The sequence below is a fragment of the Phaethon aethereus genome, assembly GCF_964289735.1.
Source record: "Phaethon aethereus genome assembly, contig: HAP1_SCAFFOLD_360, whole genome shotgun sequence".
NCBI classification, from domain to species: Eukaryota; Metazoa; Chordata; class Aves; order Phaethontiformes; family Phaethontidae; genus Phaethon; species Phaethon aethereus.
Window position 1 is genome coordinate 77,926 of NW_028114019.1, and position 21,569 is coordinate 99,494.

The 21,569-nt window shown below is 63.0% G+C and overlaps 2 protein-coding genes across 2 annotated transcripts; one reads left to right on the plus strand and one right to left on the minus strand.

The window, feature by feature from the left end:
• Window positions 1-692: 692 nt before the first annotated feature.
• LOC309416365 (proprotein convertase subtilisin/kexin type 7-like) lies at window positions 693-16,908 on the plus strand (the record flags this gene model as incomplete). The annotated part of the gene is made up of 15 exons (XM_082015924.1): window positions 693-1,160; window positions 1,589-1,723; window positions 2,138-2,303; window positions 3,491-3,581; window positions 4,384-4,438; window positions 5,851-5,989; window positions 6,570-6,670; window positions 10,680-10,847; window positions 11,902-12,009; window positions 12,994-13,096; window positions 15,267-15,423; window positions 15,578-15,672; window positions 15,840-15,933; window positions 16,257-16,374; window positions 16,498-16,908. The coding sequence occupies 15 exons, from the start codon at window positions 693-695 to the stop codon at window positions 16,906-16,908; spliced, it is 2,409 nt and encodes an 802-aa protein (XP_081872050.1).
• A 1,744-nt stretch (window positions 16,909-18,652) lies between these two features.
• Window positions 18,653-19,596, minus strand: LOC309416366 (transgelin; the record flags this gene model as incomplete). The annotated part of the gene is made up of 4 exons (XM_082015925.1): window positions 18,653-18,794; window positions 18,930-19,032; window positions 19,130-19,307; window positions 19,417-19,596. The coding sequence occupies 4 exons, from the start codon at window positions 19,594-19,596 to the stop codon at window positions 18,653-18,655; spliced, it is 603 nt and encodes a 200-aa protein (XP_081872051.1).
• Window positions 19,597-21,569: the final 1,973 nt, after the last annotated feature.

The following is a 21,569-nucleotide window of genomic DNA, read 5'->3' on the forward strand; positions in this document are numbered from 1 at the left end:
GAAATCTGGACCTCGGTGTCCAACGCGAACTGCGGCTGGTGAGTTCTACCGCAGGCTCAGAAGCCGGTCGAGAGAGGAAAACGGCCAGGGTAGCCACTAACGGCAAGCTGCTGGCGGGATGTTGAGCTCTGGGCAGCATCAGGGCACGTCCGTGGGTGTGGGAAACCAAGCGGGATCTCAGGAGCTGCCGTGGCTCATGGAACAGGGGCTGAACCGGGGCTCATTGGTGCTTTCTACCGGTGCTGGGTGCCGGCAGGGTCCTCTGGCTGTGAAGCAAGTGAGAAACGGGTTGGGTGGGGCTCCTCCAGAAGAGGAACTGGCTGTCGGCTGCAGGCGCCTCACGGAGTGTGGTGTTTCTCCTGCCGCTCGGACCATGCCGAAAGAAGGAAGTGGCCCCCATTCTGCCAGTCAACAGTGCGGTGTGCTCTGGCCCGGGGCCACCACCCCGGCAGGCAGAGAGGATTGATCCCTGCCCGGCTGGGGTGTGGCTGCCCAGGGCTGTGACCTGGGAAGGAGATGCCTTGGCTTGGGTTTCCCTGGAAGGGGATCTCTGCTGTGCTCGGAGGTTGGCGGCAAGCTCGGGCATGCCAGTGGCTCCCTGGGACCTTCAGCTGAGGCTGTGGCCGCCCTGTTCCAGGTCAGAAGACGTTCTCACTGGTTTTACTTTCTGCTGTTTGCAGCCTGCCTGTCTGATGCCGCATTGGAAGAGGAGGGCGCCGCTATGGAGTGCAGGGATGGAGGCCACCCTCTGTATCCGCACGTGCCTTTGGCTGAGTGCTGCCTGGATCCCCCTCGCATCGTCAGACGGACTGGCCTGTGGCTGGGAGTGTGCTCCTGGCACTGACGCCCGGCACGGCAAGCTGACGTGGGCTGTCAGCTTGGATGCGCCTGAGGAGGAGCTGGAGCAGCGGGCAGAGGAGCTGGCCCAGACTGTGGGGCTGGTGAACATGGGCCGTGTTGGGGAGCTCAGGGGCCATTACCTCTTCACCTACCAGCCCAAGGGCCATGCAGCAAGCGAACCTGAAGCAATAAGGAGGTCAGTGGACGCTTTGTTTGCACAGCACGACAGCGTGCGGTGGCACTCGGAACAGAAGCTTCTGAAACGCTCCAAACGCAGCCTGCACTTTAACGATCCCAAATACCCCCAGCAGTGGCATCTGGTGAGTGGTTTTCCGGCTCTTGTTGTGCTAGCAGGCTCGGCCTGTTTGCGTGGCCGCGAGCAAGATGTCACGTGGCAGGCAAAACGGTCGCTTTTTGTCCTTGTGGTGAGGGGGAAGCTCACTGTGCTCGCTGCGATAACAGGAGGAGGCAGCTCCCGCAGCCGGCCACGCAGCGGTGGCGCTGGGGTGGGCAGAAGGCTTTCAGCTGGGGCACGGTGTCAGCCCTGCGGCACTGGGCACTCCGCTGCATGGCTCGAGCAACTTTTGCTCGCTGTCCGTGTAAAACAAGTCTTCTGTGACCATCCTGTGACTCCTCCTAGCCCTGCATGTCATAGTCTGCGGGCCCAAAAGCTGCAGGAGCCCCTTTCCTCACAGCTGACCCACTCCTCCGCTTTTCTTCTCCCCTCGCTGTCCTTTCTGGTGCTTAGAACAACCGCAAGAGCCCCGGGAAGGACATCAATGTCACGGGTGTCTGGGAGCGGAACGTGACGGGGCGTGGTGTGACGGTGGTGGTGGTGGACGACGGCGTGGAGCACACCATCAAAGACATACAGCCAAATTATGTGAGTGCTGGCTCCACAGCGGAAGCGCGTGAGTGCTCGGCTGCCGGCGGAGCCTGAACCGCGCTGTCGCCCTGGGCTCGGCCAGGGCGGGAAGTGCCAGCGGCAAACCTTTCCCTGGGAGATTGTGCACCCCAGTTGCAGGGTTACCAGCCTTTGTGTTGCCTGTGGGAGGTAGCTGCTTGGACGTGAGAGCTGGCCTCCCTCTGACCCACAGAAGCTGCTAAAGCTGCCTCTGTCGGTCCCTTTCCCACAGCAGCAGATAGCAGTCTTGAGCCGCAGGCCTGTGTGGAAGCAGCCTCTAAGTTCCCGTGACTTCCAGGCTGCGTTTCAGCCCACGTAGCATGCTCTTAAGTCCTGCTTTTCCCAAAGAGAGGAGAGCAGAGCCCTGAGTTGCAGCTGTGGGTCTGTTTTCAGAGCCCAGAAGGCAGCTATGACTTGAACTCCAACGACCCTGACCCTATGCCTCACCCTGACGAGGAGAACGGCAACCACCACGGGACCCGCTGCGCCGGGGAGATTGCTGCTGTGCCAAACAACAGCTTCTGCACGGTGGGAGTTGCCTATGGGAGCCGCATCGCGGGTACGTGCACACTGCTGCACCCCGACATGCTATGCTGTGCTCGTGCCCAGCTCGTGTCCTCTCAGATTCTGTGGGGCCGGCGCAGAGCTCTGTGGGAAGGGCGGCTTGGCCAAAGCGGCTCCGAGCCAGCCGATGCCTTGCTCAGGCTGGTTGCTCTGTCAGAGGGAGGAACCGGCGTCTGTCTGAGCTCCCCTCCAGAGGAGCCAGCTCCTGGCAGAGCGGGATAAGTCTGTGCTGGGGCAGCTTTTCCAGGGGCTTTTCCAGAGTGCTCCCAGCACACCGCCTGCCCGGCCGCAGAGCTTTCAGCAGATGCACATCCATATGGCGCAGCCTAAGCCAGGCAAACGTGTGATGATGTGCCCGCTCCGGTGCAGCCCTGCAGGCTGTATCTGGAGGGACTCGGGGAGCGAATGTTTGCCAACCCCCCGTGCTCCCCTAGCCCTTGGCGGGGAAGGTCCGGCTGCGCATCGCTCCCCCCCTGAGGTGGGACCTGGCACTTCTTTGGGCTTCAGCTCTCCAAAGCTGTGCCCAGCCTTGCGGGGTGAGCAGAGCGGGGCAGCCTCAAGCTCTGCCAGGGGACGTGGAAGCGCTGGTGCCAGCCGGGGTGGGGAGAGCCAGCACATCCCTGGCTGAGCCACTCCGCTCCTCCACGGGGGCGGCTCAGATGCGACAGTAAAAAGCCACGTGTGCTGTGTCAGGCAAGAGCTGAGATGGGTGGGCGGTTGCGCTGTTTATAAATAGGCTTAATTGAGATGCGTGCCTCGTTTCCATTTGTAACATCCTTTGCCAGCCTAAACTGTGATGCAGAACAGTAAGTAGCAATGGTTTGGGTCACTGAAAGCTCAGCATTGAGCCTCCATCAGCTTTGCTGGAGAGGTGGCCTTGCCCTCCTGGTCTGGGCACAGCAGCTGGGGTGTCCTGCGTCTCTTGAGCCTTTCCCTCAGCAGGCAAGCCTGCCGTCCATCCCAAAGCAACGCCTGGCCGTTTGGTGACTTGGACGGGGAAGCAATCGCTCCAGGCAGAGACTAGCCCTGAAAAGCCCTGCGGTACAACTCCAGGAGATCTGGCTCCATCGGGCTGGGAGAGCAAGCATCCCCGGTGTGAACCTGCCGAGGAATTTGTCTGCACTGTTTATACAGCTTGCTTTGGTCCACTTCGGTCACGCTTCGTTGTCCTTCGCCCTGCAGGCATCCGAGTGCTGGATGGGCCCCTCACCGACAGCATGGAGGCCGTTGCCTTCAACAAGCACTATCAGATCAACGATATCTACAGCTGCAGGTGAGCCCCGAGGGGACCCTGAGCCAGGCCATGCCGACACCCAGCGAAGGGCTGTGGGCCCCGCTCTGCCTGGGGACGGGGTCACAGTTGGTGGCTGAATGCTCACACCAGCTCCTCTCCTCCTGTGGCTCCCGCTAGCTTTGAGGCACTGAAACCAGAACCCCTTTTGTGGGTCCTGTGAGCGTGCCTGGCAGCCAGGCTGCGAGGCAGCGGGTTTGTCCCGCAGAGGGAGCGCTCCGTCTGTCCTCCTGGGCTTGGTGCCCGCCTGCGCCCTGCAGTCAGGCTTTCTCAGGGGCTCTGGGCAGCTGAGCCTCGAGGGTGTTTGCAGCCAGAGACGTAGGGTGGTGCTCTCTGTTGCTGCTGGTGAGAGTAACGTCAGTATTCCTGTCACTGGAGAGCTGGCCCGGGATGTGTATGGCACCTACGGTTGCGAGACCTTCTTCTGTGCGCTGCTGCAGCGCGTCCCGCGGGCTGGCTGAGCCAGAGGGGCACTGTGCCCCTCGCTGTGGTCGGGGAGCCCCGGCTGAGCGGTGTGACGTGGACTGGAATGTGTGAGAAGCTGCTTGTTAAATCAAAATCAAACATTTTGTCTGCTGGAATCTGACCCAGGGGCACAGGGCAAACGCAAGAGCAATATCCCAGCAGCGAGGGGCCAACCTGACGGATGGGAAAGTAGAGCACCCTCCGATCCCAGTCACGGTGCTGTAAGGAGCTGGTGGCAGCTTGTAGCTCCTTGTCATGGGAGAAAGAGTTGCTGTCTGCAGCTCCTGGGGCTGTCACTTCATGGTGTCTCTCCTTGCAGCTGGGGTCCAGATGACGATGGGAAAACCGTGGATGGCCCCCATCAACTGGGAAAGGTAAAAAACAGTCCCAGCAGCACGGGTTGCCCCTGGGCCAGCCCTCCAGTGCTCGTGGTTTCTCGCCTGCCCGGACAGGCGAGGAGGGATGTTGCTGTGGCGCAGCGCACGTTTGTTTGCTTCCACCCCTGCCAGCAGAGGCGTTGCATGTTACCGTGCGGTGGGGAGAGGTGATGTCACTGCGGGAGCATTAGATGAGCTTTCCAAGGAGAGGCTGGTTCCAGCAGGAAAACGTTCTTTCGCAACCTGTGGTATTATTCTGACAACTTTTGCAAGCCAAGGGGTGCCCTTTGCTCAGGAGACTGAGCATTCCCGGTGCTAAGGGTGCTTTTGCTGTCATTTTTCTCACCGCAAGATAGCAGTTACGGTGCTGTTCGGACGAATGCTGACGACTGCGCTATCGGTTCACAATGACAAATGGCTCCCAGTTCTGCAAGTTAATTTATTCTCTTCCTGCATGTAGAGATGGCTGTAACCAGCTCTGAGCACAGGCTAAGCTTGCTTTAGCGCAGCAGAGCGTCCAAAGGGCTTTCTGCCCAATGCAGGATGTGCCCTCAGCCGGTGAAGGGAGAGCAGAGGAGAAAGGCTGGTTTCCAGTGGGATTGCTCTCTTGTCCATCAGACACATAGCCTTTCTCTAGGCAGGAATGACGTCTGTGCTTGGTGTTGGCCTGGGAACGCGTGTCCTGAGCGGGGCTGCTGTGGTGTTTCTCGGCGAAGGCAAAGGCCACGTGCTCCTGGGGGCTGGGGCCTCGCAGAAGGGCAGCGGCCGTGTGTGGGGAGCCTCTGTCAGCAGGAAAGCCCCGATGCAGCAGAAAAGCCAGTCCCAGAGTGAGCCCTGCTGAAGCTGGGGGGACTGGGGCCACTGTGTTTCCTCTGGAGTTCAAATGCTGCTCCATCTTTGTGCTGCAATTGCCTGGAAGGTTGCTTTTCCTTTTTTTCTTTCTAATGCAGAATTTGCTTAAAATCGTAGTGAGCTATAGATTGGGCCGTTGCCCAGCCCAGACGTTGGCCGCATTGCTGCCTTAGTAACACGCTTGCTCTGGAATCTCGGTGTCTGGTCGGGGCTGTAACAGACACAACTCCCTGACGCTGCTAGCCTGGTGAAATACGGCCCGCAGGGGTTGTGGCTGGCCCTGCTGTCACCGCGAGTACTTGGCAGGGCTGGTTATTGAACTCTCGGAGCATGGGCTTTGGTTGCTGGATGGAGGTGCCGGGACAGAGCTCTCCGGCACGTCCTGTGCCTGTGCCAGCTCGGGAGAGGCGCACGCGTCCGTCCGCACCTGGGTTAGTGGTGAGGTGCGCCGCGAGGTCCGGGAGCACCCTGCTGCCCCGCGGCCCACACCTCTGGGGTCAGCGAGGAAGGGCCCGCCTGCCTACATGCCCTGAGCAGCGATGGTTCCTTCTCCACAGGCCGCCCTGCAGCACGGCGTGATAGCGGGTCGCAGGGGCTTTGGGAGCATTTTCGTCGTGGCCAGTGGCAACGGCGGGCAACACAATGACAACTGCAACTATGATGGCTATGCCAACTCCATCTACACTGTCACGATAGGTGAGTGCGTGTGCCTTCTGTCTCGTTCCTTCCCAGCGTGGAAAAAGGTGCTCATCCCAAAAGCGCCAAACCTGCCCAGCTGGAAGCTGTGGGAAAGTGTCTGCCCTCTGGGAACGAACATGGTAGCGTGTAGAGGTGCTGGGCTTCAGCCCTCAAGTCTACAGTTTCCCTTTGACCTAGAGAGCAAGAGGAAGCCGAAGAAATTCCTGCCTGCGTTCAGGCCTCCGCCGCTGGGGCTGTGACAGACACACTGCCATGTTGAGGGAGCTACCCGCAATGCCGCGTGCCCATCACGTGTCTTAAAAAAGAAACGTCTAATCTGTTTTCTCGAGGGCAGAAGCTACGTGGAGTGTAGATGATCAGTGTAATACTAAGCACAGTGAAAGGTTATTGTGGCTGCCTTTCCTGTGGATCTTCCAGCCATGAAAAATGCAGGCTTGGGTCTGGTTTCCCTGTCCAGCTGCCAGGCTGTGAAAAAGCACAACTAGCAGGACAGGTCCTCAGGGGCCCGTGACCTTGCAATCTCTGCAGTTAAAACGGAAGAGGCTTCATACGGTCAATGCCTTTACCTTTTTCCCAGGCGCAGTGGACGAGACAGGCTCCATGCCGTTCTACGCAGAGGAATGTGCCTCCATGTTAGCGGTGACCTTCAGCGGCGGGGACAAGATGATGAGGAGCATTGTGAGTACCACGCAAGGCACGGGTCCTCCCCAGTGCTCTGCTAGCCATGCCTGGCCGCAGGCTGGAACAGCCCGGTGCGGAGAAGGGGTTGAAGCTTTGTCCCGTCTGACTGCTGTGTGTCTGCCTTAGGCTGGGAGTTGGGCTCCTTTGCGAGGCAGGGAACGAACGTGCTTTTTAACTAGGTCCTACACTGACAGAGCTCTGAGAGGGAGGCTCCAATTTCTAGTTGTTCCCCATGTCATCGCTGTCTGTCAGCCTGTAACTCGCAGCGCGGGGACCCTCTCTCCAAAAGGGTGTTTGCAGGCACGCTGAGCTGCTGGCCCCAAGCGCAGGCAGATCCTGCGGCGCACCCTGCCCAGCCAGCCCCTTGCTGCTCCCAGCCCTCTGTGCTCCTGCACCCCATGGGCGCAGAAGCATCAGGCTCTTTAAGTTACTTGGCCCCAGCTCCTTCTTTGTTCTGGCACGTGTGCCTCTCCCAGCTGAATTTTTCTGAATATTTTTATCAGCTTTTCCTTTTTTTGCCAAAAAATGACTTCTTGTCAACAAAATGTCCTTTTTGTCCGAGCCAAGTAGCTGGGCCTGTTTTCACCAGCCCCAGGCCTGACCCAGCATGTTCCTCCCTTGGTGCTGGTGCACTCGGCGGGCTGCCAGGCTCACCAGCCCGCATGGCCATGACCTCCTGTCCTGCGGTGTCGGCGGGGACTGCAGAGCCTAAGCCACCCTGGGACGGCTTGGGGTAAATGTCGCTGGCTCCCAGGCCTGACTGTTGGGGCTTGGGTTGTCCCTGGCTTGGAAGGCACCAAAAGGATCTCCCGTCAGGACGGGCAGTTCCCAACAGCACTGTCCTGGCAAAGCCGATGAGGCAGCGGCGTCCCAGTGCCAGATCAGCATCAGCACCGGTGCTCAGGGCTCTCTGGGGGTCTGACGGACGAGGGACGGTGCCTAGGGTGCTCCTGCGAGCAGGGATGTGCAGCCGTGGCTCTGTGCCTGCCAGAGAGGAGCTGAATCCAGGCTTGTCAAACAGGCTTCCCCGCGTGCTGGGTAAACCGGGCAAACAGGGAGAGGCTGGGTTCCTCAGCCACCTGGTTGGGACTCGGCAAGCTCCTCTCGCGGTGCAGAGCCAGGGCGGGAATCCGTGCCTAACTAGAGCGTGGCGCAATCTGCCCGGAGCAATGGCTTGGCTCATGCGGCAGGGAGAGTAAAACCCAGAATGGAGCTGATTTTTTCCTTTCAGAAATAACTTCAATTGTCCCGAGCCGGTTCGGAAACTACCGACGCTAGGAAAAAAGGGAACGGCAGCCAAGCAAGGGCTCTGCTGCACTGTCATCAGGAGTTACAGAGTTTGGGGTTTAGGTCCAGCTTCTCCCAAGCCTGCTGCTGGTGAGAACGCTTTGAAGGTCTCGAACGCCCCTTCATTTCGAATACTGGCCTTACGGGACACGAATGTGGGAGCTGGTATTCCATCAGGGAGCCAGGACGAGATGCCAGGCATAGCCCAGGCACAGCACGTGCCAGAGAGCCGTCCTGTTTCTTCGCGCTACCGCAATCGCTCCTTCAGCGAGCCCATGCCATGCCATGTTAAAACTTAGATGCCCCTTCTTCTGGAGGATAGCCTGCTCCTAAATGCTCTTGAACTTGCTTCAGTGATGTCAGAGTTAACTTCTCTGCAGCCATCTGCTGTTTTTTTTTCTTTTACCAGACTGTAAACTTTGTGTGGTTTCCTTAATGGGAAGAATTTAATACGGCTTCTGGCACTAGCTGCATTTCCTACTGAAAGTTTATGCTGCTCAGGGTGTTCTCTGTAGGACGTGCAGCATCCGAGCGCAAGCTGGAGTTGTTAAGAGCTGGCAGTCAAGCACAGAAGGCAACAAAAGCTACGGCTTTTGGCAGTGCAGGCTGTCTCCCCGTTGGGAACCTCCCGAAGCCTCTTCTGAGGCTCTCTGTGCTCTGCATGGTCCCGTGTGGTCCCTCTGCAGTGGCCCGGTTGTGCTGGAGTGACACCGTGGTCGGCAGTCAAGATGAGGAAGGTCCCAAACTGCAACTGCCATGAGTTTCCCTCAAAGTTGCTTAGTTCAGGCCCAGTTCCTCTCTTTCTCCAAAGGAAACTATCTGCATTCGTCGCTTCTCAACTGGGGTGCGCAGCCCCTGAAGCGAGGGTCTCCCAGGACTCCTTACGTTTGAGTTGGTACTCTGGTCCTAAGGCCCTGTGTGTGTGTCCAGAGGGCCCTGGAGAACATCCGTGCTGTTCAAGTTTGGGGGTGTTTCAGCTTTTAAGATTCCTTCTCCTTCGCAAAATGCTGTGCAAACAGTGGTTGCAAAGGTGCTTTCCTGCCCTTGCTCCGGGGCGGAGCTGCCTGAGCCGCTGCTTGCATCCCACCACATCACTGGAGCTGTCTGCTGGTCTCCTTCCCACCTTGTACTGCTTTTTGCTGGGTGCCCACATCCTGGCCAGGAGCTGTCTGGGAAATGTTTCCAGGCTTTTCAGCAGCTAATCCCTGACCCTCTCCCCCTGCTGCTGCCCTGCTCTTGTTGTTGTTCTGGTCTTGGCTGAGGGAGGATGATGGGATCTCTGGCTGCCCCTCCCGTCTCCCAGCATGATCTCAGCAACCACAGGGAGAAAGAAAGCTCATGTGCTGCAAATTCTTCCCTCCTGCCCCAGGGGAAGCTGCCTGTGCGGAAGAGACATCTGGGAGACGGACAGATTAGCTGTGGTTCGCGTAGGCAGGGGGTTAAGGGCCACCACCTCCCCATGCCTTTGCTCTGGAAGGGGAGTCCTTGGGCCTCCAGAGAACTGGCTCGTTTTGCCTGAAAGCCGTCTATGAAGCAGGTCAGGCTCTGGATGCTGGCCTCGGCGTGCTGTATTCGAACTGGGTGCATCCCCACTGCCCCAGCTTACCTTTCCCTGCCCCTGTTTCCCTGTGGTCGCAGAGAGGCTGGAGGTGTCCCCGGGCGAGGGGCCGTGGACGCTCAGCCGCGGTCCCTCCTTCTGGCGTAGTGGATCTCTCAGGAAGGGGCATGAAGGTGCTGTGTGAACATCCGTGAGCATCCCCTTTAAAGGCGGCTGCGTGCCCTCGCACGCTGCAGAGAAGCCCAGCTATTAGGCCCAGCGGTGCGTGCGGCTGCTCACCTGCCGGAGCTGTCGTGCTCTGACTCCTGCTCAGTGCCAAACCATCTCTTCACCTGGGGCAGACCGCGTGGAGACAGACGCGCCTGGCCGGGCTGGCCTCTGGCAGACCGGGGAAGGGCACTGCTGGCTGCACGAAGCGCCCTGGTCACTGCCGTAGCAGCCGTGCAGCAGGGGCTGGGTTAGCTCCTCTCTCCCCCAGGACGGTCGGCTCAGCCTGACCGAAGGCATCCTGCAGTGGAGAAGGTTTTCACCATCCACAGCAAACAATAACGGGGCACCTCCGAGAGCTGCTGACTCCAGCTTTTCTCCCTTCTCACTCCCGATTTTCCAAGCCTCCTCTTCATGTGTCTGGCCATCCCTGGGGGGGGTCTCTTCCTCCTCAGGCTTGTGGTACAGTAAGAGCAATTACGTGAGCATTGCTGACAGAAACATGTGAGCTGCAGGGCTGTCAAGAAAGCCACCAGCTTGTGCAGCACTGTTGGGGTGCTCATGCAGTAAGTGAGGACCCCGGCCTCCATGCAGCGTACCCAGGCTGCCCTCACTTGCAAGCTGTCTGCCATCTGCCCTGTTCCCTGCCAAGAGCATGGCTGCTGGCCCTGCTCTGCTTGGGCATTGCTCGTTTCTTAATTGTGTCCAGGATGATGGGGGGGAGCCCCAGAGCCCCCATCTCTCCTGCTGTTTGCGTAGCGGCGGGGGTGGGGGGGGCAGTGCTCTTCTCTGGGTGCTCGAGCAGCCAAGCCGCTGTCCTGTGTCCCCGGCGCTTCTGCCGGCAGGCTGGAGTGGTGAGGGCACGGCTCGGGGCCTGGACTCGGTTGCTCGAGTACCTACCCCAGCGTGGCAAACAGTGGCCTGACAAGAGGCATCTCTCCTTTTTCTCGGAAGGTGACAACAGACTGGGATTTGCAGAAGGGCACGGGCTGCACAGAGGGCCACACGGGGACGTCAGCTGCCGCTCCCCTCGCAGCCGGGATGATCGCGCTGATGCTGCAGGTGCGGCCGTGTCTCACCTGGCGGGACGTCCAGCACATCATCGTCTTCACTGCCACCAAGGTGAGCAGCCCTCCTGCTGCCCTTCAGGGGTGCTGCAGGATTGCCGAGGTCCTACTGCGCACATCTTTGTCTACAACTGCCCGCCCCTCTATAAATCTCCCGGTTGTCTGGCTCCCAGCAAAGGGATTGCGTTTTCCCCTCGTCCCTTGTTCCTCCCAGGAATGCAGCTGAGGCATTATCCTCTGTCGTGGTAATAAATGGGGTATTTGTTCCAGGAATGCCTCCAAGCTGCCAGCGTGCAGGTCTTCCGGGGTCTCCCTTGCCCACAGCCCCCGGGAGCGTGTGTGTGTGCGTGCGCGCGGCACGGCTGGCCCGGCCGAAGGGCCAGCACGCATCTCTGCAATGCCGCTCCGCAGTCGGTGCAGTGGGAAAGCGCAGAGCTCTGCCCTGCTCTGGCCTTTCCTCGGGCTCTCCGAGGAGTCGGGCTCATGGAAACAGACACAACAGAGAGCTCGGTGGCAAATGCAGCCCTTCCTTTCGCCCGGCCCCGACTCCAGCACAGCTTCGCTGCAGAAAGCAGGAGTGGGAACTGGTGGGAGCTGCCTGATTCGGCCTAGGGACAGGGCTTCTTCCCCACCCCTCTGGGGAGCAGGAATCCGTGTCCAGCTAATGCTGGCACAGGGCAGTGTTTTCCACAACTGCAAGCCAGTGTTGCCGGAGTACTACGACCCGATAAGTGATGGGCCCCAGATCTGTCCTGGCCCAGCTCTTGTTGAGTTAGAGGACTTGGTTCCTTCTCCCCAAGGCTTCTGCTGTCCCACAGACTGTGGCTTGGGCAGCAGGGAGCAGCTGGGACGTTTCAGAGCAGAGGCATTTGTGCCCTTTTGTGCTGCTTGATTTCCTTTCCGAGGAGCTGGGAAGCCTGCTTGTCCTGGGACTTGTTTCAAACAAAGGTCAACCTGTTTCTTTCTAAAAAGGCCATGTGGGTTTGCTTCCCCGCTGCTGTGCGCTGTTTCTGAGCCTCCTTCCCTTCAGGCCTGGTTCCCTTTGCTCTGGGTTTGCAGGGCTGCCGGTGTCCCCCAAGGTAATGAAAGCACCCCGCGTTTCTTTTCAGTACGAGGATCGTCACGCGAAGTGGGACATCAACCAGGCCGGCTTCAGCCACAGCCATCAGCACGGCTTCGGCTTGCTGAACGCCTGGAGGCTGGTTAACGCTGCCAAGGTAATTCCCCTCCCCGTCCCAGGCCTGCCCCGTGGGCAGGTAGAGCAGACGCAGCCCGGTGCCGGGGTCGCCGTGGGGTGATACTGCTGCCGTTCAGGGCCAGCGCTTTGGCCGTCATCCTGCCAGCCCTCACTATAAGGCTGCTTTCGGTATGAAGTCACGAGGATTTCGGCAGCGCCTGAAACCTGCACCCGAGCGCTACGCTCTCAGCACTATATATAGCCATAGGCGAGAGCCGTCGCTGGTGGGAGACGACAGCTCTGATTCATGGCTTGGGGAGTTTCGTCAGCAGCCCCGGCACTGTCCTCCCTACGCAGCTGGCTCCAGGGAGGGCGTCACGCCCCGAGGAACCGGGGCGTTCTCAGCCGGCAGCTCAGCGCTCCGTGGCCCTGGGACTGCCAAGGGAGTGGTGTGGTCAGAGCAGGCCTGGGCATCCCCATCTCTTCCTCCCTGTGCCTCCAGCTGCGTGGAGACCAGGGCACATCCTCGCTTTGGCTCTTGGTCCGTGCAGCTGTGCCGGGTCGCTGCCAGTGGCCAGCAATGCCCTCTCTCTCACAGGGACTTTCCGGCTGCTCTCTCTTCCGGCAGGGCTTTGGGCTCTGCTGCGTTTCCTGCCCTGCTGCGCCCGGGTTTGAAACATAATGGCTTCAAGTAACCGCTGAAAGCCACTTGGGTGGTGGCAGAGTCAAACCCTGAGTCTCAGTCAGCCCCTGCAGCCTGCAGGCAGTCACTTTCCTTCCGCTCCTAGGCGTGCGGGCACTCCTCTCCAGCCCTGCGGCGCTCGCCGTGGCCCGTGTGTTCGGCCTGGGTTCGCGTGCCCCAGAGCAGCGTCGGGAGAGGCCCTTCGTCCTGGTCCCAGGCTGGGTTGCACGCAGCAGGTGCGCTACAGGCAGGAGCGCCGTGCAAGGGTGGTGGGAGATTGCGAGGTGGGCGTGCAGGGAGGGTGCAACCTCATACTGAATCCTCTCGCCTTTCCCCTGACAGATCTGGGAGTCCGTCCCCTACCTCGCCTCGTACATGAGCCCTGCGCTGAAGGAGGGCAAGAGCATCCCGTTACTCCCGCAGGAGCTGGAGGTCGCCTGGAACGGTAAGAGCAGGTGTGCCACGCGAGAGCATGTGCTCGGGCACGCTGAGGCCGGCGACCCAGCCGGTTCCTGCTGGCGTGGGGCACAGCCGGGCCCACCGACGGCCTGGTAGGGCAAGCCCTGGGCGGCGTGGGGCCACGCAGGGGTTAAGCGTTGGGCTGCCTGGGCTTTTTCCTGTCTCTCTCCGCTGCCCTTCCCCAGGGGATCTGTGTCTGTTGATGTGGTCCCCTCCCCGATAACTCCATCCCATAGACTGATGCTGTTGAGGAGCCAGACAGGCGTTAGCAAGCTGGGGCAGGCTGGGCAGCAGCCAGACCTGCTCCTCTGGCTTTGACCATTTTAGGTAATGCTCCAGCTCCCGACTTGGCCAGCCTCTGTCCACAGAAACAAGGCGCAGCTCCGGCTGCTACCAGCGGGAAGGAGAGCTCGGCCCCGAGCCCTTCCCGGCCCCCCAGCAGGGCCGGGTGCTCTGTCCCACCGGAGATGCTGGCCCAGGGGGGCTGGCCCTGCGCCCCTCGCTGCCCCGGCTGCAGCTCCTGGCAGAGGTGCTGGGGGTTGGCAGTGCACGGGGGCTGTTCCCCAGGATAGACGTCCCCCTGGAAAGAGTTGGAGCTCGGCAGGCCAGCTCACAGGTGGTCCTGTCCCTCCCCAGCCTGCTGCAGGCGGGGGGCATGCTGGGCAGGCCCTGGGCACATGCTCTCCCTTTCTCCTGACCCTGCCCGGCAGCAGGCTGCTCTCTGGCAGGTACCAGCACCCCAGAGGGACAGAGGGGTGACGTCCTGCTCCCCGCGCCACCTCTGAGGCGAGGCTTGGGGTCAAGCAGCTCCTCTGCCCTAAAAGGAGTTGTGAGCTGAAAGCTGGGCAGCCAGCAGAGTTTGGAAGAGGCAGAAAAGAGGCACTTTGGAGAAATGTGCACAGAGGAGCGTGTGGCCGGGGGCACCACTGTCCCCCAGGTACGGCAGGCTGACTCAGAGTTAACCCTTTCCCCACGTGGCCCCGGCGAACATGCTGGCCAGCTGCTGCAGGCAGGCTGCCTGTTCCTCGGGTGCGCCTACCTCCCCTCTTAGGAGAGGCTGGGGAGCACCCACCTGCCGCTCGGCCGGGGCTGCCGGGAGGAGGCCGAGCCACGGGCTGAAATCCACTCGGAAGCGTGCCAGGGCTTCCCGTGCTGTAATAAGCAGCTCTGGGGCTGCAAGCGTCTGCGGAGCTGCGGATGGTTTGAGGTAGACGCCAGGCTTCTCATCCCGGTCCTCTTTCCCAACCTGGCTCCTCTGTAACCGTGGGTTCAAAGCAGCCTCCGGGGCTGCCAAAAGCTGGCCCAAATCCAGGGCAGGAAAGAAGTTGACATCATTGCGGTGGCCAAAGCGCTTGGCGTGGGCTCCTGAACCCACAAACCCTGAGTCAAGACCGGGGCAGAGCTGGATGTCGGGGAGCCCTCCGGGCAGTGGCGGGAGTCCTGGAGGCAGCAGCTGGGCCCCACTTGTGAAATGAGGCGTTGGCTGCTGGCAGAGAGGGCAGCGAGGCCTGCCTGGGCCCCCTCCCTGCGAGCAGAGGAAAGCGTGGGTTCGTATCATCTTCCTGCTCCGGGACGTGCTGGGAGATTCCCGGGAATCAGCTTTCCCACTGCTGCTGTTGCCTTTCACCCCTCCTTCCTCACCACCTACTCGGCACCCCTTTCTCAACGTCCTTCCCATCCTGCCCGGTGCTGGCTGAACTGAGGGAGGGGACAAAGGGCAGAGCTGCAGGCAGAGGACAGCCGGTGCTGGCTGCTTCCCACACCTCTGGTCCGGGAGGACCTGACTGTCCCTGGCCCATGTCAAGCAGCCGGAGCGTGCTGTGGGGTGCCCAGGAGGGAGCGTGCCGGGGCACCTTTCCCTGTGCTAGCCAACGAGGTGCGTGAGTGGCTCGGCTTGGACAGACAAGGAGGCTCCTCGCAGAGCATGGACCAGGGCCAGGCCGCCGAGCACAGCAGAGCACGCTTGTGCTGCCGGGCGCTTGGCAGAGCCTCCCTGCATGGGGTGTGGCTGCCCTGGCTCCTGTCTCTTGCTCTGGGGGCACGGGAGGAGGCCGAGACCTTGAGCGTGTGTGTCCTGTGAAGTGGCACAGCAGCCCCTTAGGGCCGGCTGAAAGCGGGGACACCAGCCTGGGCAAACGCTGCCTTCCTTTTCCCAGTCAGCACCGCCGACCTGGAGCTCTCTGGCATGAGGACCCTGGAGCACGTGGCAGTCACCGTCACCATAACCCACCCCCGCCGTGGCAACCTGGAGATCAGGCTCTTCTGCCCCAGTGGCATGATGTCCCTGATAGGGACCGCCAGGAGCATGGACTCGTAAGCACTGAGGGGGACGGGGTGGAGAGACTCCCGCTGCAGGGGCGGACACCCAGCCCAGCTGGCCCTGAGCAGGAGAGCCAGGGCCACGTCCAGCCTCGTTGCTCAGGCTACCATACCCTCTCACGGATCGTTTTTCCTCACCCTTTGGCAGGGACCCCAATGGCTTTGCAGACTGGACCTTCTCCACGGTCCGGTGCTGGGGCGAGGAGGCACAGGGCATGTACAGGCTGGTCATCAGGGACATCGGTGAGTCCTGCCTCCCAGGGACCCTTGATGAGGTGGTGGCAGCAGCTCCAGGCCGTGCCCTGGGGAGCTGCCGGCCCAGGACCTGGGCAGCCGCAGGTTAGCTCTGTGCGGTGCCCACCCGGCCAGGTGGGAGAGTTCCCCGCTGGACCAACCTGTTTCTTCCCCAGGAGACGAAAGCCTAAGGCCTGGGACCTTGAAGCAGTGGCAGCTGACCCTGTACGGCTCCTCCTGGTCCCCAGCAGAGATGAAGGAGCGGCAGAGGTGGGACACCACAACCCCGTCTTGGCGGGTACACAGGAGACGGAGGGCTGAGGGCCGTTATCCTAAGCCTGCGAGCAGGCGCCGCTTGGCAGGAGCAGCGTTGCTGCGAGGTGCTTGGCAGGGTGAGGCTGCAGGCTGGCCGCTGGCCCCTAGTGCGGGGCCCTGGGGCAGCCCTCAATACACCTCACAGGGGAGCCGTGGGCCATAGAAAATGGCTCTGTTGGCTGGGTCTGACCCAGGAGCGGCAACTCTCAGTAGTAGGAGAGAAACTCCGTCCTCTTTGTGGGCATGTGGGACCCTCACGGGCTGCCTTTGTCCCCCAGGCTGCTGGAGGAAGCCATGAGTGGGCAGTACCTGAGCAGCGACTTCTCCCTGCCCTGCCCTCCGGGGCTGGAGATCCCCGAGGAGCAACGCTACACAATCACAGCCAACACCCTGAAGGTGAGCCTGCCTGTGGGCCGGCAAGACCACCAGCTGGAGCCGAGCGGGGAAGTCCCCGTCCTCCGCAGGAGGGACGGGAGGTGGTTGAGGGCTTTGTTTCTTAAGGGGTTTCCTCCTCCGCAGACCCTCCTGCTGTTGGGATGCTTCGCCGTGTTCTGGACTTTCTACTACATGCTGGAGGTCTGCCTGAGCAGGAACAACGTGGGGCTCGACCTGACTTGCGATGGCTCCACGGCCTGCAAGTGGTACCAGCAGGGAGGGAAGCACAGAGGCCTGGAGAGCGGCCTGGAGCTGGAGTCTGTGCCGCTCTACCGGGAGAAGGACATCGAGGACGTCGAGATGGAGTGTGAGCAGCCACAGCCTGCCCAGGAGGACGAGGGGGAGGAGGGGTCGTGGACCCCCACCCACGCCAAACTTGCCAGCAGCGGCAGAGTGGTGAGCTTCCACGAGGCGGCCCCCTCCGGAGCAGGGTACCTGGGCCGGGAGGCGATGGCCGAGCTCCTCGCGGAGGACAGGGAGCACCAGACGTGCTAGCTGGGGCTGGTGGTTTGGGCTGCGTCCCTCCCTCTCGGTACGTCCTTCCCGAGCACGGGCAGCAGAGCCTTCCTGAGCCACCGTTGCCCATTGCCGGGGAGTCCTGCGGCAGCTGGTGTTGGAAGTGGCTCGGAAACAAGGAGGAGGAGTGCTGGCAGCAGAAGGGGAGCTTCCCTTTCCCTCACTCTGGAAAACAAAGCAAGCCTTAAACCCGTTCCTAATGGAGCCAGCCCCGCAGCGCCATGCGGCTCCCGCCGCCTCGCAGCACGGGGAAGAAGTGTCCCTTTGTCCCTATTTTCTGCGGACTGAGCCTGGAAAACGTGGCAGGGTTCCCACAGCACTGTCAGTACCCAGCAGTTACGCCCAGCTTACACCTGGGAGCCGTTTTGCTCATCGCCAACCTGCGCTTGCTCCCTGTTCCCTGTGCTCTGCCCGTGCCACCTCCTCCTCGTCTCCCGCGGGCAGGCGAGCAGCCCTGCGCGTGGGGAGGCAGAAGGCAGCAGGGTTTTTCTCCACCCTCCTGCCTGGGCGGCCGCGGAGGCACCTCTGGCAGCAGGTATGGTGGCAGCACCCGCTCCCTGCCGGCGGTTGCGCCCGGTGCCCAGAAGGGCTGAGGCCAGGGGCCGTGCCTGCTTTGGGCCGCTCTGGCAGCGGCTCGTCAGTGAGCGGGGTTGGCGTGTTCGTGTGTCTTTTGGGTTCGTTGGTTTATTTTTTTAAAGCCAGGGTTTGTTTTTTAATCAGCAAAGCCCTTTTGTGTAGCTTTCCAAATAAAGTCTTAAAAACCCTCCTCTCCCCTCTCTGTCCCTCCTCTGCCCTCCCAGCACTGCCTTGCTGTGGAAACGGGAGTTCCCCCAGCACCTCCCGGTGCTGGGGTCACTCGTAGCCCTCCGTGCTCCCTGGGAGCCGGGGCTGTGCCGGGCAGGGAGAGGCAAGGGCTGGGCCGGAGTGTTAAAGTAGCGAAGAGGAAGGTCGGTCTTGCGGCTCGGGCTGGAGAGGGCAGAGCCACCCCCCAAGAGCCACCCGACCTGGGCAGGGAAAGCCCCAGCCCCAGCTCTAGTTTTTCCACATTCCCAGCTGGAGGAAGGGGCAGACGTGGCTCAGGCGCCCCGAGCAGCTTTTAGCGGAGGGTGGCTTCGGCTCTCCCGGCACTGCGGGCTGGAGGGAGGAAACCTCATCGGGCCGCACTAGATGAATAACCTTTTAATTTTGACAAAACGAAGTACAAAACCGAGGCCAATTTTCTTTTCTCCCCGTGCGCAAGGATCTCTGCAGCAGTGGCGCGGGGCTCGTGAGGGGCGGCGGGCAGGCGGGGTGGCTTCGGGAGCCGGGGCGCGCGCCCTTCCCACCCGCGGTCCCAGGGAGGGCAGCGGGGCACCCATGGGTGCCAGCGAGCGCGGCGGGGGCAGGACCAGCTGGCGGCGGGGCTCGCAGCGGTGCGTGCAAGGCCGGAGGAGAGAGGGGGCACGGCGCGAGCACGGCGGGGCTGCGGCGACGTCCCCGAGGCCGGGTGCGTGGCCACGCGCGGGGGCTGCGGCTGGGCGCGTGCTGCCGAGGGCTGCGCTGTAGGGTTGTTTGGGCTGGCTGGCGGCGTTTTCTTTTCAATAAATACCAATTGGTGAGGGGCGGTGGCGGCCGCCGGCGCTCGGGCGGCCGCGGCGCGCTGGGCCGGGGGAGCAAAGACGGAGGTCCCGGCTGGGGCGGCTCTCCCAGCGGCGGGAGGGCTGGGGGAGGCGAGGGGGGCTGCCTAGCTGATGATCTGCCGGGGCCGGCCGTAGCTCATCCCCGCCTGTGACGCCCCCTTATTGCTCCCCATCTGTAAGCCGATGACGTTCTTGCCCTCCTTCAGCTGGCTCTCGGTGAACTCCCGCTTGTGCTCCTGCGCCTTCCTGCGGGGCGGAGGGAGAGGCCATGCGGCACCCGGACCCTCGTCCCCCTCCCCGGGGCGCCCAGCAGCCCCCGTTCCCCGAGGGCAGCCGCGGGGCAGGGGGTCCCCGCACCCCGAGCCACGCTCCCCCACTTACTTCATGAACCAGTTGGGGTCCCCGTGGTAGTTGCCGTCGTTCTTGGTGACCGCCAGGCTGCCCAGGGCCATCAGCGTCCTCTGCACCGCCGCCATGTCCTTGGCTGCCGAGGGACAGAGGGGTGTGAGGACAGGCACGGTGCGGCAGCCCCGGTGCGGCAGCCCCGGCACCCCCCAGCCCCGCCTGCCCCCCACCCGCACCTTCAAAGAGGTCGACGGTCTGGAACACGTCCGTCTTGACCACGCCGTAGTCCTCGGCCGCCTTGAGGAACTGGGCGATCTGCTCCATCTGCTTGAAGACCATGGTGGGGGGGGTGTCGGGGATCTTGACGGGTTTGGAGCCGTCAGGGTAGAGGCTGTTCACCAGCCTGCTGAGGACCTGCCGGCAGAGGAGAGGCTGGGCTCACCGCGCACACCGCCGGCCGCAGAGCTCCCTGCCGGCCGCCCGCCCAGCCCTGGGGCCGGCGGGCGCCCGGCCCCCCACTTACGATGCCGTTCTTCAGCCAGACCTGGAAGCCCAGGCGGCCCCGCTCGGGACGACCCACCGCAGCCCCGCACTGCGCCACGATCCACTCCACCAGCCGGTCCTCCAGCTCGTCATCGTACTTCTTCTCAATCTTGGACTGGACGTCCCGGCTCATGCCGTACGCTGGGCCCTTGTTCGCCATGTCTGCGGCGGGTGGGAGACCTGGAGGCGGGACGGGGACTGTCGGGCTGCGGAGACGCCGGCCCCCTGCCTGAGGACCCCGCGGCCACCCCATGGCATCCACCTCCCACCTTGGGGCCACAGGGACGTGCCCTCCTCCCGGCTTTTCCCTTGCCACACAACGGCCCTCAGCTCCGTCCCGGCATGTTTGGAGGTGAGTGCACAGCCGTGACCCCCATAGCCTGCCTGGACAGATGGGTCCCACCCGGCAGAGGGGCCTTGTCCCCGCTCCCCGGCTCGGGCTGCGCGGGAGAGCAGCCTCATCCCTGGCCCCTGCCCGCTCAGCTGCCCGACAGCTCTTGGTTGGTGTGACGGTCCCTGGCGTGGCCATGCCCTCCGGCTGGACCAACCATGCCACCCCTGCGGGGGCTGCAGAGCAGAGGGCTCAGGGTGGCAGGGGGGACGCAGCAGGGCTGGCGGTCCGTGTCACAGCACGGTGGCCATGGCACAGTGGGGTAGCCACAGCGTGCTGGGGCAGGGCGGCCGTGGTGCCGTGGGGGGCCATGGTGCCACGGGGCGGCCTCGGCGCAGCAGGTCCTGGTGCCAGGGAGGAGCGTGGGCGAGGCAGGACCGCAGCGGGAGCCGTGCCCGTGCCCTTGTAAGGGCATGCTGCGGGCAGCGATGGCAGGTAGCCGGCTGCGGGCAGGGCTGGAGGGTGCCGGGAGGGAGAGGCGGTGGGAGCTGGCAGCGGAGCTGGCAGCGGAGCTGGCCTCCCTCCTCCCCGCACCGCTCCCTGCTTGGCTTTAAGCCACCGAGTGCCGGGGCTGTGTCCCGGAGGAGCCGTCTGTGCTCAGCCGCCCCAGCGCGGCACAGGGGGACCACACGCAGCCCCCAGCCTCACCGACTGTGGCTCCCTCCGCCACGCAGCAGTGCCCACCGGCCACCAGAAGCCCCCAGCCCCGCACCCATCTCCCATCCCACTACGGCACAGGGCCGAGCCCGGCCAACCCGCAGCCGCGCAGCCCCCGACGGCAACGCTGTCCTGCGGAGCAGGGGCAGCACCGCGCCCCGGGCTGCGTCCCCCAGCCCCTCCTGGGGAGCCCGACCCTTGGCCGGGGAGCAGCATCGCAATCCAGGGAGCGGCTTCCCACTCGGAGGAGCGGGATCCCCACCCGGCGAGCAGGATCGCGGTCCCGGGCGCGGCGTCACCGTGCCAGGCACAGGGTCCCCATCGCGGGGAGCAGCACCCTGGTGCCGGGGGCTGGCGTCCCCACCCCGGGCGCCCTCCCCGCTGGCCCCCCCGCAGCAGGACTTACACGCGGCTGCTCACGGAGGCGAGGGGTGATGCTCTGCACAGTTCGGGGGCCGACCCCGTGCTAAAAGGCTGGCGCCGGGACAGTGATGTCAGCGCAGCCCGGGGGCCGCCCCCCCCAGCCCTCCCTCCCGGGGCACGCCAGCCCCGCTGCGCACCGTGACTCCGGCCCAGGCACCATATTTGGGGAAAGACTCCGAAAATCAGCGACTCAGGCCCGTGCCCGAGCATTCCCCGCGTGCCTCCGCCCCAGCCGGTTTGGGGGCTGATTGCAGTAAGTCCTTTTATAGCCAGGCGCTCGCCGGGCCGCCGCGGGTTTCTGCCCTGACTTCATGGCTGGTTTCCCCCTGTGCTCACAGCCGAGGCGGCCGAGCGGGGCTTCCCGCGGGGCTGTGGGGCCACGGCAGCCCGGCCGGCACCCGCAGCCCGCGGCGGGCCCTGGTCGGGGCTGGCCAGGGCAGAGCAGCGAGGCTGCGGGCACCGTGCCTGGGCAGCCCGCAGCCAGCCCCGGGACTCCCTCCGCCCCGGCCGGGCACCAGGGCGCAGCGAGGCCCGCGGAGTGGGGCCTCCCTGGGCATTCCTAACCCCCTCCCCGCGCCCACGGACCGCCGCCGCACAGGGGCCGTCTGCCAGGGCAGAGCCCGCCGCCCCCCCGGGACCCCGGTGCCCCCGGGCTCCCGCTG